Here is a 20,195-nt window from a genome sequence, read left to right on the forward strand (position 1 = left end):
AACAATGCACATATTTTCGTCAGCATTATAGAGAACTTTCTGTGTCTGCTACAGGAAAGTGTAATGTTAATGTAAACGTAAAATAAAGCCTTCAATAACCCATCATTGTTGTAGGAAATGTTCACAGTAAACTGGTTGCCTCAAACTGATATGGAGGTAATAGTATGTGTTCGTCTATGAGAGCTTCATAATAATATGCAAACTGACTAAACACTAGTGTAATAAAATGTGTATACTTGAAACAAACAATTTAGAAGTAAAACGAAATTGTATTTTCATACATATTTTGTCTAGTCTGAGTAAACTGTAAATTTTTTGCAATTATTTTAACTTCAATAACAAAAACGACCACATCTTAAATGCAGGTAACTCCAATCTCTACCCATTGACAATAGAGCGCAATCAAAAATTATATAGCTCCCTCAAGATTTTCCACTGTTCTAGAGGATAAATATACCGGCACGGTGTAGTTCAAATATTCTCGAAGGCTGAGGGAAATCTCTTAAGTAGTCACATTTATTTAATTGTAGTACCTGTTCATTCACAATTTAAACCAATTGAATTTCAAGTACGTAATTTTTTTTTCCATTAATGTTTCTTTCCATCTGTGATGTCCACATATACATATAAACAGAATAGTTGTTTCTTACAATTTCTCACAAGTTAGTTGACAATACTCAATGGAATGAATGTGAAAAATGCATTTCAATCTCCATCACATAAATAAATTCAAGAGATCAAACAGTTTTGCACGATAATACAAATAACAAACATCCACGAAAACGAAACTATTGTAACTCCTGTAGCTGTAGAAATACCCACAGTTTAACACACATTCTCACTCACACAGGAGACATACTTATCAAACACATTCATAAAAATTGCATACTTCGGAAGCAGCTCAATTATGCACCTACATGCACCATCCAAACTGCTTTTACAATTTTTAACACAACCAGTGATGCCTTCACAGTTCGCACACTTTATAAAATAAAGCCTAAACTCCACTTACATGGGGAGATAAATATATTTCATATTTGTTTCTGACATACACTGTCAGCTAAGGTATTGTACTATGTATCTAGCCTAACACCAATGAAGGAAGAACACCAATAAAATTAAATCTTTTAAGAGACAGTCGACAGTAGCCAAGAGAGAAATGACACGAAGGGGAACACACACTGCATCGGCCGCCGTGTTTCGAGACCGGTGGTCAGTAATTGCTTCCGGATGGTTCCGGAACCAGTGGTCGGGGACCAATTCCAGAACAGCTTAGAGCGGCTCTTATATGATTTTTGCAGTCCAAAGGACAACTAGTGCTTCAAAACACAGCAGCAGCAATGCAAGGAAAGGAGAACACAATACACTGAACTGCAGGCAACAACAGTCTAGCTCTTTTCTTGACAGGGGCTATATACTACAGGCAAAAAAGAAAATTGTTTCTAGAGAAGGTTAGGGGGGAGGAGGAGGGAGGGGGGGGGGGGGGGAGCTCGGGAACTCTCACAGTCACACTGCATTCCCACAAGAAGTTGAGAAGTATTTGGAATTCAGTAAGAAATCTTATACACGACTACACATCGAATGACAGAGACATTTCAGAAATAAACTGGCTGCACCTGACAACTATCATACAGGAAGAGATTAAATAATTTAAAACATGGTAACTTAAATGCTACATAAAATAACAAGCTTTTAGGCAATGAGGTGCACAAGAAGGGGGAGGGGGGGGGGCAGACATCTCTCAATGGGGGCAAATGTCAGCACATTATCAATGTCACGACTCTCCACTCACAGCTTTCGAGTCGCTTTCGCAAATCGTGCCGGCGGCAGACTCGCTTCCGTTACGTGGGGGAAAGGGGAGGATCGAGGAGCGGGTGCACCGGCAGGGACAGACAGCGGCACGCCTCCGCCCCCGGTGCAGCCTTCCCGAAGTCCGTGTGCCGCGCCACGGCCGAGCGCGCCCCGCCTAGCCGAAGCTGCAGCAGGAGTTGGTCTTGCGCGCCGTCTTGTAGAACGCCTTGCTCTGGATGCTCAGCCCCTCCGACTTGGCGACCAGGTCGTCCAGCTTTTCCCCGCGCTGCAGCACCGCTTCGATTGTGTTGTGCTGGAATGTGAAATGAACCCCTTTATGTAATCTAACACTGGAAACTCCGAGCAGGTAGCAACTTTGTGCACTCGATACGAACAGACGTATTTATGGAGCCGTCTAAGACGTGGTGATTGACATCTAGGAAGGTGGCTCACAAAGTTGAGAAGGATCAGATGAAATGAATTTGGGAGTAGGTGTTGAGGTTATGGAGGAAAGAGCGAAGGTTATCCCTGTCCCAAGTCCAAATCTCCCCTCCCCCCTTTTTAAAAAAAATTATGGGAAAGGTGCTATGGAATTATAATATAAGCCCCGTACAGGTATTAGAGCAGTTAACAGACTGTGGTTCACCGGCAAAGTGCAATCTGTCTACAAAGTAGGTTGCTTTTCTGTCAGTACAAAGGAGAACTGTCGGATTTTTGCAGAGCACTATCGCGACCTGCTGAACTGTGAACCATGTGAAGAAGAGCTGGAATTGGGGACAGACACAAAAGAGAGAGAGCCACACCCTCCAACCGGGTATGAAGTCGCACATTATTCTTCAGATCGCTTATGGCATAAGGCAACTGGAGAAGATGGTATAGCAGCCGAGATGATAAAGTGGAGAGGCAACAAAGCAATAGACAACATGACCAACATAATCCACTGGATCTGGAGAACAAAGAAGTTGCCAGAAGGATATAAGAATGCAATTTTAGTAACAAAACACAAGAAGGGGGACAAGAGAGATGCAAACAACTACAGAGGAATACTGCTACTAGACGTCGGATACACGGTGCTGTCAAAACTATTGCTCAAGAGAGTAGAAGAACACGTAGAAAGTACAGCTGGTGACTACCAAGTGGGATTCAGGAAGGGAAGAAGTTGTGTAGAACAGATATTTATGCTGAAGCAACTGATAGAACATAGGGCCTTAAAAAACAAAAAGGCAGTAATAACCATAGTGGACTTCACAAAGGCAGACAGACTCTTGTTAGAATCCTGAGGAACAGAGGACTTGATGGAACTACACAAGAACTCATAAAAGAAATTCTGACACACACAAAAGCAAGGGCGAGATTCAGAGGAGCACTGTCAGAAGAATTTGAGATCAAGACTGGTGTTAAACAGGGAACAGGGAGATGGATTGTCACCATTGTTGTTCAGTATAGCACTGGACGAAGTGATCCGGCAGTGGAGAGCAATAAACGAGGAAATGTGAATACCAAAGACCCGTGTGGGGGACAAAAAGGACAACACGGCTCAAGTGGACTGCCTAACCTTTGCAGATGACATAGCAATAGTAAGTAAGATGAAGAAGACACGACGACACAACTCGACAACTTATGAGGTAGCCAGAAAGGTGGGACTGAGGATCGCCTATAACACCACTGCAGACTGGAAAACACCAGAAGGCACTGTGCAAATGGTGGACAAATTTAAATACCTGGGAGAATTTATAACAGGAAGGAACATGAGCAAGGAGGGAATAACAGAGAGGATAAAGAAGAAGATGAGGTCAGCCTTCTGCACGACGAAGAGAGATACAATAAAAAGAATATATCCACAGAGGCAAAGATAAGCCACTACAAGGCAACAGTGAGGAATGCAGTATTATATGCTGCTGAGGTGATGACACTAGGAAGAAATGAGGCAGAACAACTAGAGAAAGAAGAGAGAAAAATACTGAGATAAATACTAGGTCCCAAAAGAGGTGGAGAGAGGTGGACGCGAAGACCTAGGGAAGAATTGTACCGGAACACGAGAACAATATCCGGGGAAATCAGACTGAAAAGGGCAAGGTTTGCTGGGCATGTAGTTAGGATGAGTATGGACAGAATGACGAAGAGTGTGGGAAACAACAGGGAGGACAAGGGGAAAGACAGGAACCAAGTGGATTGTTGAATTTCGGAAGGACTGGTTGGAATCGGGGATCGAGGTCGAAGGAAAGGAAAATTGGAGGAACAAATATACACTGACAAATATGCACGAGATCAATGACAGAGAAGAATACAGGAAAAGATTAGAGTGTCACTAGTGGAGCCACCAGCAGTAATGGAAACTGAAGATCTTGGAAGAAGAGCGGGAGAGAAGAAGAGGAAAATGCAGTCCACGAAGTGGCTACCCATGGTCCTACAGAGGCCATAACGCAAGAAGAAGAAGAAGAAGAAGAAGAAGAAGAAGAAAGTAGGTTGCTTACAAATTTCTCATATGAACCATCCTAGAATATTGCTCAGGTTTGTGGTACCTATAGCAAATTAGACTCACAAGGGGCAGTGTACATATACTAAGGTTACAGTTTTAGTTGCCCCACTGTAGGACTTCATGGGAATGGTAAAACCTGTAGTTTCAGACGATTTAAGATAAATGCTAACCATCTGTGAAAGCTTACTAACAAAAGTTTGCAAGCAGCATTGAAGGTGGTTAGTACAGAAAAAAAATTTTTTTTTTTACATTCAGTTTTTATCTCATAAAATTTGCAATTTTCCGAATAAAATGATATATATAAACTCACATGGGAAGTATTTTATTTTATTTTTTTAAATATAATCTACACTGGTTGAAAATGTTAAAATTTTTTTAATGCGTGTTACTTCAAGATGTAATAAAATCGGCAATTTTTTATATTGAAGGCTGTAGATTGCTGTGTTGTAAAGGTTAAATTACGTGTTTGTATTGGTGGCATTGTCAAAAACAGTATCATATTGTTTCATAGTATAAACACGCATTGTATGTTGAAGTGCTAATGTTTTTCCAAGGAAAAGGGACTAATTGATTGGCAAATCTCTCAAAAAGTAAAGTATGACACCAAAACAAACTGTTTTAAGAAACTTGGGTTTCACGGTAATAGATTTTCGAATAAAGAGAAACATTGCATTCAACATTTGACGTGTGAACTTACAGATGATGAAATAGAGGCAAACTCGTCAGTATCTAGAGAAACGCCCATTAGTGCTTTGAAGGTTAAAATAAAACATTGTGATACACAGTTTTCTCAAAAGGGAAGTGATGTAAATGGTAGGTTAGGTTATATTCTGATAGATTGACACATCATAACAAGGATGTTAAGTGTGTGTTGCAAAATATATGGAGGGCCAGTTAGTTTACATGAAGACAGTGAGGTATCAAATGGACTAGCCAGGGAACTTATCATTAATTGTGCAAGTTGTAAATATACTCATTCATTCTGGAATTCTGATAAGTGTAAAGATAATTATTTTGAAGTAAATGTTAGGTGGTTTTACGGATCGAGAGCTATCGGCAAAGGACACACTGCAGCAGAAACCACGTGTGCCGTGGAAAAATACGCCAGGCCCACCTCGTAAAATCGACAAGTATGCAGGATTTATTGGAGCTGCTGTGGAACCTGTTGAATGTGAGTCAATGAAAGGTGCTGCAAATTGAAGCTGTCGAAATAAATGATGGTACGAGTGACATACCAGTAGCTTTTGACGGCACTTGGCAGAAGTGCGGCTGCAGTCCTAAGAATTCTGTTGCTACGGTGACCAGTGTGGATACAGTAAAGGTAACAGATTCCCAGATTTTAACCAAACATTGTTATAAGTGTAAATCAGGGAATGAAGAAGGCCATATCTGTGGCAGAAATTATGAAGGAACAGGTGACGGTATGGAGGCCTCTGCAGCTATTTAAATTTTTAGTCAATCTGTGAATGAAAGGGGAGTGTGTTCAGCCGTCGGCACACGGACCGTGCTGTCGAACGTTAACGTGGAGCGCGGCAAGTTTAACGTGCTACTGAACGCTCAGGAACGATGCGACTTGTGCATACGGTACGTGGGCCCCAACGTGGTATACGCGATCGCAACGCACTCCAGCGGCAGTTGAGGGACGTTTCTAGCTCGTAAATCACACTGTTTACTCAATTACCACGTTAGCTCTATTAAAACGCACATTTCCTCCATCGTCCACAAAAAGGAAGGTACTATGTCCAATCAATAAGGACACAGGCTTATAAAACTTCCATTACAAACAGTGCGGTACAAATTTGGAATACTTCTCCGCAAAAGAATAATAAATAATGTTTATTATTTCATCATTCCCACATTTTAGTAAAACCCCAAGGTCAGTCTTACTTGATCACTGTTCCTACTCACTTGCAGAATCCTTGCAACATGTGAATTACGAAGTGTAAAAGAAAAAGGAGCAAAATACCTTTATACAAGTAGCGCAAGCTGTCTAGTAGATTAAGTCAATCGAACAGTCACCCCTCAAAAAAAAAAAGTATCAGAACCTAATAAAAACGCGAATGTTAGGAAAAAAAAATCTGGAAGTGTCTAGACGCGAACTACCGTCCCGACAGTGAATTCACTATCAGTCGGTGATTCTACACATTACGCTAAACGCACAACAAATTTCTTGTTCTACTGGTAGTATCTTATTGCATGCTGAAACCTTAATCGTAGATAATTACTAATAGAAATTTAATTTTAACAAATTGTACCAAGAACAATGCGTTTTGGGTGGATCTTCAGCATGTTGCTGCTCTCAAATAGCCTACTCTCATAATATGCAAGTTACAATAATTCGTTCGCCACGAATATGATGTTTCTCATTATTTTATTGGAACGGATCACACAGTTGACAACGGGTTTTCCAGCGATTCTCAATTTTCTGGTGCTCAGAAACGGCATATATACATATAGACTTGAAATGAATGCCAATATGGCGCCTCACAACTCTGTACTGAAGAGAGACGGCGTGCGTGTGACGTAGGTGGCGATGTGCCACCTCATTGGTCAACGCTCAGACGCACGCTCAGAATATCTGACATGCCAGATATTGCTCTGCACGTTCGGAAAGACTCCCGAACGTGCTATTCCACGCTATGACGTCAGAAACTGGGCACGCTCAACGTTCGGATGCACGGTCCGTGTGCCGGCGGCTCTAGGCTAAGTTCTTAGGTGATGGAGACTCGAAAGCATATAACAGTGTAGTAGATAATCAGTCTTATGGCGAGAAGATTATCACAAAACTGGAATGTGTTGGTCATGTCGAGAAGAGGGTGGGCACCAGACTGAGAAAGTTGAAACAAAGTTTGAGAGACAAGAAAATTTCTGATAGCAAAACCGTAAGAGGCAGGCTGACAGACAAAATGATCGATGAACTACAGCAGTATTATGGGACGGCCATTAGAAATAATACTGAGGATTTGTCGAAAATGAAGCAGGCATTATAGGCTAACTTCTTTCACAGACTGTCAACTGATGAAAAACCAGTACATCACCTTTTCCCTCCTGGACCTGATTCGTGGTGCAATTAGCACAATGCCCAGTACTCCCACAGTTCATACAGCCACAAACATTCCATCCCAGCAGCAGGTACTCGGCAAATTCTGAATTACTGAAGAAGTGAAACTTCCTGGCAGATTAAAACTGTGTGCCCGACCGAGACTCGAACTCGGGACCTTTGCCTTTCGCGGGCAAGTGCTCTACTATCTGAGCTACCGAAGCACGACTCACGCCCGGTACTCACAGCTTTACTTCTGCCAGTATCTCGTCTCCTACCTTCCAAACTTTACAGAAGCTCTCCTGCAAACCTAGGAGTGCTAGTTCTGCAAGGTTTGCAGGAGAGCTTCTGTAAAGTTTGGAAGGTAGGAGACGAGATACTGGCAGAAGTAAAGCTGTGAGTACCGGGCGTGAGTCGTGCTTCGGTAGCTCAGATCGTAGAGCACTTGCCCGCGAAAGGCAAAGGTCCCGAGTTCGAGTCTCGGTCGGGCACACAGTTTTAATCTGCCAGGAAGTTTCATATCAGCGCACACTCCACTGCAGAGTGAAAATCTCATTCTGAAGAAGTGTCTGCATGGTCAGACTCAAAATCCCAACGAGTCATTCACTAATCTTATATGGCCTAGCTTACCAAAAAATGTTTTTATTGGAATGAAGACACTTAAGTGGGGGTCAGTGATGCTGTTACTGCTTTTAATGATGGCAACATTCGTAGGGTGAAAGTGCTACGGCATACGGGAATTAATCGTGGAGCAAACTGCATCATCAGAGAACTTGAACGGATGAACAAGGTTCACACCGATAAGGCAGAGTATGCAGCACAGTTGGCCCAGAAAGAAGAAAAGAAGAAAAAAATGGAAAAAGATCGAGAGGACGATATACAGTATGGTGAGGGTGCTTCTGAGTGACTAAAAATAAAAAAATTAAGCATATATTAACAGAGTTAAAGTCTTCTGAAACTTTAGAAGCCGTTCCTGAAAATTTACATTTTCTTTTGCATTTTTCCCTAAATCTCAGAAACCACTTCAAGTAGAGTATTCAAATTTTCAGGGAGTAATAACATACATATCCTGAGTCTACTGAACTAAAAGCAGAACATAATGTTATGTATAATTAGAATTATTTAGGATAATGTACAGAAAATTACACAAAACTTTAACCGCGTAGTTAAAAAATTGTATTTCTGAAAGAAGTGGCTGAAATGCAATGATTGTGGTTAAGTAGATTCAGAACACACAGTTTAATGTCCTGTAAAAGTTTCATGTCAATGGCTACAGTGGTTGCTGAAATACAGGGAAACCAAGTCACTAAATTAACACAGTCAGGACAGGGCATTCAAACTCCCCTTAAGGGGCTCCGGAAAGGCTCAAAATCATGAAAAGTTCAATTTTTACTTTTTTGCGTTTTCTGAATCTGCAGACTATTACCTTTTAATAGATATATAATTTATTCAATTCCGAAGACTACAACTATTTTTAAATTTTTTTTGAAATGTGTTCTACATGGGCGTGACCCACTGTGGCGCTGTTAAACTGCTGTCAAATGGTGTTATTATTAACGTCCGTGTTCATCAGGTACATTTTATTGATGTGAGATAAAGTATGTGTTGTGGCTAACCTGTGATGGTTCAATATATATCACTGGTGTGATTGTCGATTGTTTCATGTTTATTTACTCTGTCGTTATCTCGAAAATATTCGTAATTAATTCTGTTTCTTGAGTCTCTGTTTTGTTGAAGTATAATAATGAGTAAAAGTAAAGTTATTAGAAATCCTCTGAAGGCTTTTAAGAAAAGGAGAAATGTTGGAAAGCCAAAGGTATGTGTTAATACTGTAAACAATAAAGACGATGAAAATCCCCAACATAGCTTGTGTCCCAAAGAAGAAGACAGTTGGTGTAAATATAACAAAGGATTACTAACTGGTGAAGTGTACACTCATAAGCATAGTCTGCCTCATGCAATAATAGAGGTGATAAAACCTATTTTCAGAGACTTAGCAGCACCTGAACTGTTGAAAAAGTGTATTCACGGAAAAACTCAAAACCCCAATGAAAGTGTAAATAGTGTTATATGGTCGAGAATCCCCAAGACTGTATTTGTTGGAATAGAAACACTTCACTTTGGTGTGTATGATGCTGTTGCGACTTTCAATGATGGCAACATTGTAAGGTGCAAGGTATTTAGAAATATGAGAATGAAGATAGGTTCTAACATGGTACGAGCGATGCTTGCTTTAGACGAGGAACGCCTTCGGGCTGCAGACAGGGCTGTAAAGAGTCTAGAAATACAAGCAAGAGTAAACAGGAGGAGGAACAAGAGGAAGCTGGAGGAGGAGTTTGCAGAGGATGAAGATAATCCATCCTATGGACCTGGAATGCACTAAAAAGTTAATCCAATCTTTGTCGCTCGATTCCCAAAACTTTTATTTTCTCATACTAATTACATGTTTTCTAAGGATCTTCCAAACATATTTGTTTCAAACTTTCAGTAAATGTTACACAGTACCTTCTGCATAATTTAACACAGCCTTTTTCCAAAAAACTGTATATTTTTAAATATATAAATAAAAAATTGCAAAAAAATGTTGTGAATTTTCACTACAATTGAAAAAAAAATCATCTTTAATAACTGAACTAAAATTTTGTAAAATCCCTGTGTTAAGTTGTAGCCCATATTCCAATAAATAATCTGTAAAAAGTTCAACTTCCTACCTCAAATACTTTGTGAGGAAAGATGTAATTTATAAGCGTTATTTTAACATTGCAAGTGTAGGGCGTTCTGGAGCCCCTTAATTGAGGAATATAGTAATATACTACAGCCACCTATTGTTACTCCCATAGGAATTGTGATGACAAGTTTAGACACTTTACTCTACACACAAAGGCATCTAAGCATCTATCTATTTACGTATCTGAGTCCAAAGAACACTAAAATACAATATAATAAAAACTACAATCCAATATTATTACAGAGAATTTTATGCTTCACGACTCAAATGTTCGGCAACCAGAATGGCACAGTTATTTGCTGCAAACAACTCTTCCACATCACAGCGTTCGTTCAGGATACTGCAGACCGACATATGTTCAGAGTCCCACTTGCCCCACATTCACAACATTCGTCATCACTAACACCCCACTTCAAATTAGTCTCTCATCTTGTCACTTCTGTTCTCAACCTGCTGACCGTTTCTCAGCCTGATGCTAGCTTCTCTTTTGCTGTCCGTAATCATCCAGGAGACTGTTCTCCACAGCTAAGTACGGTGGGCTTTTGCTGAGCTCAGAATTGGTGCAATTGTAAGTAGGAAGCTGCTTCTGGATTTCAGTCGTGATGGACAGGTGAGAGTTCCGAACAGTGGATGCTCGAGGTACGTTTCTCGCTTCTTGTTCTCATTATCTGCTGCCGCCTTTCTTATATCTGGAGGTGCTACTCCCACGAGTGGAAATGTCTTAGAACATTTATCTGTTACAGACGAGGATCACCCGACTGTGACGAATAAAGGTTTATTGGCATTACCGCAACCAAATGCCTTTTGTTTTGTTCTTCAATTTTTTATTATCCTGTTACTGGTTTCGTACCACCTAGAGATTCATCACCAGATGTTCATTGATTGTCTGTTGCAGTGTTGGGTCGTGTAGCTATGGCAAGATGCATAAACAAAACGTAAGCACTAAGTGGGGCGAGAATTATTCATGTTATGAGGTAGATTTTGTTGCATTACTTACAGTCCATTGGTTGGATGTTGGTGTACACAGTATTCTGGAAAACATAATTAATGTTTTCTTTATTATTTATTATTTTTGAGCTTTTCCTCAATACAGAGGCTTATCTCCAACATAATAATTTACTTGGAAATTACAATACAAACAATAAATGTTCTTAAACTATACTCTCAAAATATTTCTCCAGGTGTTTCGATCTTGCGTGTCCTCTTCCTCTGCGCTCATTCTCCTCATTGTGTGCTGTACATTTTGGAGCCAGGTGGTCACAGGTCGTCGTCGTCTTCTCCCCTCCGGTTCCCACTCCAGTATCAGTTTTGGTATTCTGGCTTCCTCCATTTGTCGTACATGCCCGTACCACTGTAATTTCTTCCTATCAATTACGTCATATATTCTTTCTTTTATTTCCATTCTCCTTATTACTTTGATGTTCCTTATCTTTTCTTTCCTGGAGATTCTTGCCGATCTTCTCCAAAAGTCCATCTCTAGAGCTTGTAATTTTTTAATGTGCTTCATGTTAATTGTCCAGGTCTCCATTCCACACAGAAACACACTCTCTAATATGGATTTGTATATTAATTTTTTAGTTCTTCTCATTACATTCATGCTCCATAAGACTGAGTTAAGCATCCCAATCACCCTCCGCCCGCTACTAATTCTTTTATTGATTTCTGACTCTGATTTTCCCTCGATTTCTAAAATGGATCCCAAATAACAGAAAGTGTTTATCTTTTTGATTTTCTTTCCTTCAATGTATAGCTCATCTGAATCATTAGTCAAGTATTCTGTTTTTTGGTAATTAATCTTCAAACCCCAAGTTTTGTATGCTACTGCTAGTTGATTGCACATATAGTTAACATCCTCCCCATCTTGTGCTACGACTACTTGATCATCAGCAAATAATAAATGATGTAGGTAAACTCCATCTCTTATTTCTAATCCCATACTATTACATTTACAAGACCATGTTCTAAGGCTAATATCTATATAGATTTTAAATAATGACGGTGACATGGGACAGCCCTGTAAAAGGCCTTTGCTTGTTCTAAATTTCTGTGAAAGTTTTTACCAACTTTCACCTGGCAAATGTTATCTTTATACATCTGTTGTATTATTTTAATCAAGGAAGGGTTTATGTTTGCCATATGTAGTGCTTTCCAAAGTAATTTTCTTGGAACAGTATCATACGCTTTTTCTAGCTCTATGAAAATTAATCCTATATTTTTTGGTTTTTCCCTATGTTTCTCCAAAATCTGTCTTAATGTGAAAATATGGTCTACACATGATCTCCCAGCCGTGAATCCACATTGTTCTTCTTGGGTTCTAAAATTTTTTTCCAGTTTGTTTTTAATTACTTTTGCAAAAATTCTCATTAATGTGTTTGTAACACAAATTCCTCGAAAGTTTGAACAAATTTTGCGATCCCATTTCTTAAATATTGTATTAATGTAACCTAGCTTCATCTCATTGGGTATTGAATCTCCATGTATCATTTTGTTGAAGAGCTGTCTTATCAGTTTCACAATTTTGTCACCACCATATTTGAGACACTCCAGATTGATATTGCCTGGTCCCGGTGATTTACCATTCTTTCCTGTTCTCAACGCCTGAAGTACTTCACTTTCTAAAATCTGGATCTCATCATCTTCATTGTCCTTTATCTTCCCCTGTTCCTTCTTCTAGATATTCTTCTCTGTCCTCATTTAATAATTTTTGGAAATACTCTTCCCATTCCTTTTGTGTTATCAGTTGGAGATTAGTTTTGCTTTTTGTATCCTGTCGAAGCCCTTTCAATACTGACCATGCTTCTTTTGCTCTCCCAAATCCTAATTTGCTATTCACCGTGACACATGTTCTTTCCCATGCTTCATTTTTTGCCATCCTTATTTTTTTCATCACTTCATTCTTCTTTTCCTTGTATATTGACCTTGTTTCTTCTGATTTATCATTCAACCACTGAAGGAACGCATTCCGTTTTTCTCTAACGAGGACCTCCAGTTCCTCTGACCACCACTCTGCTGCACGGTTGTGGTTGCTATCTTTTTTACCCAACACCTCTGTTGCTATGATTTTTACATTAGCTTTTATATAGCCATATATTTCCTCTGTACTTCCTTCAAATGATTCAACCAGTTTCCTTTCCATCCTGGCCGCAAAGAGTGTTCCGATACTTTTGTCTTGTAGGCTGTCAATATTAAAAGGTAAATTTTCATCTTTCTCAGTCTGGTTCGTTTTATTTACGTCACTTGTATCACTCCTTGCATTCTTCCATGGCCAGAAAGACTTCATTTTAACTAGATAGTGGTCTGATCCACACTGGGCTCCTCTATAAGATCTGACGTCTACTGCCTTGAAACTACTTGTTTGCCTAATGATAATATAATCTATTATAGAACGAAGTTCTTTGGTGTTCTGTTGCCAAGTATATTTATGAATGTCCTTATGTTTGAAAAATGTGTTGGTAATTTTTAGATCAAATTGTTCACAAATTGCAATCAATAGTTCCCCATTGTCATTATATTCGTCCTCTCCATGTTTTCCTACTATTCTACAAGATTCTCTAATTCCTACCCTTCCATTCAGTTCTCCCATGATAATCAGTTCCTTTCTTCTTGGGATTTTTTCAATAGTCTCCCTGAGGGTGTCCCAAAATGGATCTTTCTCCTCATCTTTTGTGTCGTTCGTGGGTGCATATACGCCAATAATCACAACTTCCCTAGCAAATAATGTCATTCCAACAGTTATAATACGTCCAATTTGTGATTCTTTCTTTCCTTGATTTCTTTATCATAATGGAGACTCCTGCTTTGGCTCTTACTGCTTTTGATACTCCACTCCAGATATGTACATAATTATCCAGTTCTTCTTCTCCTTGGCCTTTCTTCTTTGTTTCAGAGAGTACGACAACATCCATGTTGAACATGTCAAGTTCTGCAGGGAGTAAATTTATTTTAGTGGAAATACCTTGCACATTCCAGCATCCAAACATAATTTCCCGTTTCTCATTGCCAGTCCGTCGTCCAAAGTTCCAATTTTTCCGAGGCATATTATTAGGTTTTTTAGCATTTTTATGTGAGTGAGGAGCTGGCCCACCGGAAAACCCCCAACCCGGAGGACCAGGTAATTTTTACTCAAGGTTTTCTTCCTTTAGCCTTTGATAAGCCAATATCATACTACAAGGCAGCAGTTGCTAGTTTTGGTCCACCCCGGGTATTTTATTTCCCCGGTACCCACAATATCTGGTGAGCATTCCCCTATCCGCCACCTGGGGAGGCGCCCGCTGATGACGTTAATTGTAGTGCACTTTACACACTTATTCACAGGTACCATGTTCCATATTCTTTAAAAATGCAAACAACACAAGGAGTACAGCTAAAGTTATGTCGAAGAGTTTTTGTTATGGTAGAGTGTCTCCTTCTTCAGTCTTGTAATACACACTGGCATCAGTAAGTATACAGGATGAAAAGTATTTAAACCGACAAACTCTGGGAGGCTGTAGGGGACATCAAAACAAATATTTTTCCCTAATGTCATTTTTTCCTATGAGGACTATTTAAACTGGTGGAGGCCATATTACGCTCTTCAGTTATTAGAGGGCTTATTACGCTCTTCAATTGTAGGCAACTGCTGTCCACCAATGTAGTAGGGTATTGGCTCTGTTTACTAATGGAGCGATACACCTGGAGTGAGTACACAATATGGTTGGTGCGTACCATGTAGTGCACCACAACGGATGAGCTGCACAGCGGGTTTATCAACAACAATATCCTAATCGCCGTATCCCGCATCGTACGACCTTTGCTGCTGTGTTCCAACGTCTGCATTAGACCGGGTCATTTAGCAGATTACTTGGACAGGGACGCCATCACACGGTAAGAACGCTGCAATTTGAGGAAGGTGTCTTGCAGCACGTGGAGCGGGCTCCTTCAATCAGCATTCGTGCAACTGCACATAACATGGGGAAGAATCAGACGAATGTAAGAACAGTCCTTCAAGAGAAATTGTTACATCCATTTCACTTACAGTGTGTCCACAACCTGGAACCAGTTGATTATCCACCTACAGCATAGTTTTCGCAGTGGTACCTGGAACAGTGTGAAATGCATCCTACACTTCCGTCCTCTGTGTTTTTTACCGATAAAGCAACGTTCGGGCGTGATGGAGTCTTCAACATGCACAATTCACATGTTTGGAGTGAGGATAACCCACAGGCCACAGTTACTAGTGCACATCAAGTGCGGTTCTTCGTTAATGTGCGGGTCAGTGTTGTTGGAGACTGTTTAATTGGGCTGTATCTGCTACCTAGGCCATTAAATGGCAGGCACTGTTACAATTTCCTCGCCAGAGCATTGCCAGAATTGCTGGAAGACGTCCCGCTCCCTACAAGCATGTGGTTCCAACATAACGGGGCGCCGGCACATTTCAGTCGTCGTGTGCATCAATTCCTGTCGTGATGGGTCCCAGAAACGTGGATTGGCAGAGGTGGTCCTGAACTGTCGCCTGCTCGATCCCCAGATATGTCCCCTCTGGACTTTTTTGTGATGGGAGAGATGTGTAACCTTGTTTACGCAACTCTTGTTGCATCAGAAGAGGATCTGGCTGCCCGGATAGTAGCAGCAGCAGTAACAATTCGGGATACTCCTGGGGTTTTTGCCCGTGTCGAACAGAACACGGTCCAACAATGTAACCTTTGTTTATGTGTCAACAGAGGAATTTTTGAAAATCTACTGTAAATGAAATTGGGTTGCGTTAATGTCTCGGTCATAAAAATTGGAAAAGTGTTTGTCGGTTTAATTAATTTGCCGCCGGAGAAATCTTCCTCTCCGGGTTTAAATACTCGTCATAGGAAAAAATGACATTAGGGAAAAATATTTGTTTTGATGTCCCCTACAACCTCCCAGAGTTTGTCGGTTTAAATACTTTTCACCCAGTATATGTATATCTCTGTTGCAAAAATAATATGTAGCAATATGGTAAAACTGACAAGTACAATTTATAAAATCTAATCTCTTTATAACATCTCATAATGTGAACAATTTTCGCCACACTCAGTGTTTACACGTTTCATTTAAACATCTTGCCAAAAATGGTTCAAATGGCTCTGAGCACTATGGGACTTAACATCTGAGGTCATCAGTCCCCTAGACTTATAACTACTTAAACCTAACTAACCTAAGGACATCACACACATCCGTGCCCGAGGCAGGATTCGAACCTGCGACCGTAGCAGTCACGCGGTTCCAGACCGAAGTGCCTGGAACCGCTCGGCCACTGCGGCTGGCACATCTTGCCAAAGCTACACACGACTCCCATACTGCTGCAGACAATCAATAAATACGTACTATCTGACGAATTGCTATACGTTCTGAAATTGGTAATGGGATAATAAAAAAAGGCGCTCAGTTGCAGTAATTTCGAGAAACCTTTGGAAATATCTTGTCGACTGGGGCTGGTCACAGACACCCTGTGACTATGTGGCAGCCTGTCTCGTACGGAGCCACATCGACACGGTTAGCACGCGCAGAGTTCCTCCAGATTGAAGCAGCATACTCCCCAGCAGAGAAACAGAGAGTGAGCACAGAAGTGCAGAGGACGCTGGGCTGCGCTTCGTGTGTGGTGCTGGTCAGCTTGCAGGTAAGGTCGTTACCGGTCCGTACCTTCTGTCCGGTCACTATACATCGTTGTTTGTAGGTTAAGGCACAATACAACTCAAACCGAGGTACAGGAAGTGGACACGGCAATTCAGAGTGCGTGCTTTCCAGGTGATGTTCAACTTTCTACCCTTATCCTTATTGTGTACGTAAAATGCACAAACTTGAGTTTCATCTGGGTTTCAAGCAGTCTTCTTCACGGTAGTCATTCTTCCCGTGGTCAGTAAGCAAAGGCAATGGGAAGTGCCAATTCCTGCAACAATGGGCACAGCCCTCTGCTACAATTTCGCCTCGGTAGGCAGAGTATGGCTGCAAACAGCAGGTAGGCAGACGGTACATATCCTGAAACTTCCTGGCAGATTAAAACTGTGTGCCCGACCGACACTCGAACTCGGGACCTTTGCCTTTTGCGGGCAAGTGCTCTACCATCTGACTTACCGAAGCACGACTCACGCCCGGTCCTCACAGCTTTACTTGTGCCAGTATCTCGTCTCCTACCTTCCAAACTTTACAGAAGCTCTCCTGCGAGTTCGAGTCTCGGTCGGACACACAGTTGTGATCTGCCAGGAAGTTTCATATCAGCGCACACTCCGCTGCAGAGTGAAAATCTCATTCTGGAAACATCCCCCAGGCTGTGGCTAAGCCATGTCTCCGCAATATACTTTCTTCCAGGAGTGCTAGTTCTGCAAGGTTCGCAGGAGAGCTTAGGTGTGTAGGAGACGACGTACTGGCAGAAGTAAAGCTGTGAGTACCGGGCGTGAGTCGTGCTTCGGTAGCTCAGATGGTAGAGCACTTGCCTGCGAAAGGCAAAGGTCCCGAGTTCGGGTCTCAGTCGCGCACACAGTTTTAATCTGCCAGGAAGTTTCATATCAGCGCACACTCCGCTGCAGAGTGAAAATCTCATTCTGGAAACATCCCCCAGGCTGTGGCTAATATACTTTCTTCCAGGAGTGCTAGTTCTGCAAGGTTCGCAGGAGAGGTTCTGTAAAGTTTGGAAGGTAGGAGATGAGATACTGGCAGAAGTAAGGCTGTGAGGCCGGGCGTGAGTCGTGCTTCGGTAGCTCAGATGGTAGAGCACTTGCCCACGAAAGGCAAGGTCCGGAGTTCGAGTCTCGGTCAGGCACACAGTTTTAATCTGCCAGGAAGTTTCATATAAGCGCACACTCCGCTGCAGAGTGAAAATCTCATTCTGGTACATATCCTGACACAGCAAGTGATAATTAATTTGATAATTGAGGTAAGTGTGGTGGGGGAGGGGGGGGGGGGGAGTTTAAAACTGTAGAGGGAGACCGAGTCATCAAAGAGTAAAGGGAATTTTTGTTTTTCTTAAAGAATCTTTCTTTATTCATTAACACCTAATTTGTTCCCCTCAAAGCAACCCCCCTCAAATATAATACACATGTGCCAGCAAATTTTCCAATCTTGGAAGCACTTCTGGAACTCAGTTTTCATGACAGTTTTCAGCTCCTTCGGCAATTCTGTTTTTACCTCATCAATTGTGGTGAACTGACATCCTTTCACGGCTCTCTTTAGAATCGGGAACAGAAAGAAGTCACAAGGGACCACATGCACTGAATATGGTTTTGTTTTTTGCCAAAAAATCTTGCACAAGCACTGAGGTGTGAGGTTTTGAATGTTTTCTTCAGATTGCTTCAGCAAATGGTGCATAACTTCCAGATAGTATTCTTTATTAACCATACAACCACAAAACGGAACTCACCTTGCTTGGTTGGTAAATAGTTTTATTTCGTTTGCAACGGGTGTTGCGGTAGAAAAGTATGTAGAAAACATCACATGTTAAGAACAAATAACACAGTTCACTTCTTTAATTTGTAAATAGTTGTTGTTGTGGATTACAGGTCTTTGCTGCCATGAATGAACACCTGGTTCCTTGAAATGTTCACCAGAAGCATTTCAAACTTGTTTTGTCAATTCTGCGCAATATCCACTTTTGTTTTCCCAGGCAAGCAACACGGTCACCACAGACACTAGTTCCACATCACAGAGTGCTGACCTGTTTGCTATGGAGGCAGAGCTCTAACTGATGCTTCCTGGACATAAATATTGTGCAGTACTTGGCTTCACACACCTGTGCAATACATTGACACAGTAGTGTTATGTCAATAACAATGAGCATGTGAGGTCCACTTTTCTGCATATACCATACTGCGGTTGTCTGTTGGCGTAGCACTGCCCACCGAGGGTTTAAATTCCCTTGCACAGCACACACTCGTAGCTGTTGTACCTTGAAAATGATGTGATGTTGACCTTTTGAAATATCAGGTCGTGTCAAAGATGTCACCCGGCTGCATTCCTGTAAGCTGTTTGGACATTTGTCTTCTTTATTCCTCCAGATAGTTAGGATATCATCCTCTCTAATTCTTTCTGCTACGCTGTGCATTATATTACCCGTGGCGAGATAAAAGTACACTTTGTTGCAGGACCAACCTTACGATGTTTGTCTCGTAAGCATGTCGGTGGTGACCTTAGGTCTGTAGATGATGTGAAGCTGCAGAAGTGTTAGTGGCTATCGGAAGGTTTCCACTCGATCGTGTACAGAACTCATCAATTTTAGTTTCACTGATTAACACTTTTCATCATCTTTAATAGACTTCATTGGGTCGATGATCAGTTCAGTAGATACAGGGTGTTTCAAAAATGACCGGTATATTTGAAACGGCAATGAAAACTAAACGAGCAGCGATAGAAATACACCGTTTGTTGCAATATGCTTGGGACAACAGTACATTTTCAGGCGGACAAACTTTCGAAATTACAGTAGTTACAATTTTCAACAACAGATGGCGCTGCAAGTGATGTGAAAGATATAGAAGACAACGCAGTCTGTGGGTGCGCCATTCTGTACGTCGTCTTTCTGCTGTAAGCGTGTGCTGTTCACAACGTGCACGTGTGCTGTAGACAAAATGGTTTATTCCTTAGAACACAGGATTTTTCTGGTGTTGGAATTCCACCGCCTAGAACACAGTGTTGTTGCAACAAGACGAAGTTTTCAACGGAGGTTTAATGTAACCAAAGGACCGAAAAGCGATACAATAAAGGATCTGTTTGAAAAATTTCAACGGACTGGGAACGTGACGGATGAACGTGCTGGAAAGGTAGGGCGACCGCGTACGGCAACCACAGAGGGCAACGCGCAGCTAGTGCAGCAGGTGATCCGACAGCGGCCTCGGGTTTCCGTTCGCCGTGTTGCAGCTGCAGTCCAAATGACGCCAACGTCCACGTATCGTCTCATGCGCCAGAGTTTACACCTCTATCCATACAAAATTCAAACGCGGCAACCCCTCAGCGCCGCTACCATTGCTGCACGAGAGACATTCGCTAACGATATAGTGCACAGGATTGATGACGGCGATATGCATGTGGGCAGCATTTGGTTTACTGACGAAGCTTATTTTTACCTGGACGGCTTCGTCAATAAACAGAACTGGCGCATATGGGGAACCGAAAAGCCCCACGTTGCAGTCCCATCGTCCCTGCATCCTCAAAAAGTACTG

At 41.4% G+C, this 20,195-nt stretch overlaps 1 protein-coding gene across 1 annotated transcript in view; it reads right to left on the minus strand.

Moving 5' to 3' along the window:
• Positions 1 to 1,481: 1,481 nt before the first annotated feature.
• LOC126213224 (synaptobrevin homolog YKT6) overlaps positions 1,482 to 20,195 on the minus strand; it is a 59,513-nt gene continuing 40,799 nt past the window's right edge. Inside the window, exon 4 of the mRNA XM_049940868.1 lies at positions 1,482 to 2,104. Coding sequence (XP_049796825.1) covers positions 1,967 to 2,104 — 138 coding nt within the window. The 3' untranslated portion in view covers positions 1,482 to 1,966. The remainder of the gene's footprint in view (positions 2,105 to 20,195) is intronic.

Source organism: Schistocerca nitens, chromosome 11 (assembly GCF_023898315.1).
Source record: "Schistocerca nitens isolate TAMUIC-IGC-003100 chromosome 11, iqSchNite1.1, whole genome shotgun sequence".
In the NCBI taxonomy this organism is placed as follows: domain Eukaryota; kingdom Metazoa; phylum Arthropoda; class Insecta; order Orthoptera; family Acrididae; genus Schistocerca; species Schistocerca nitens.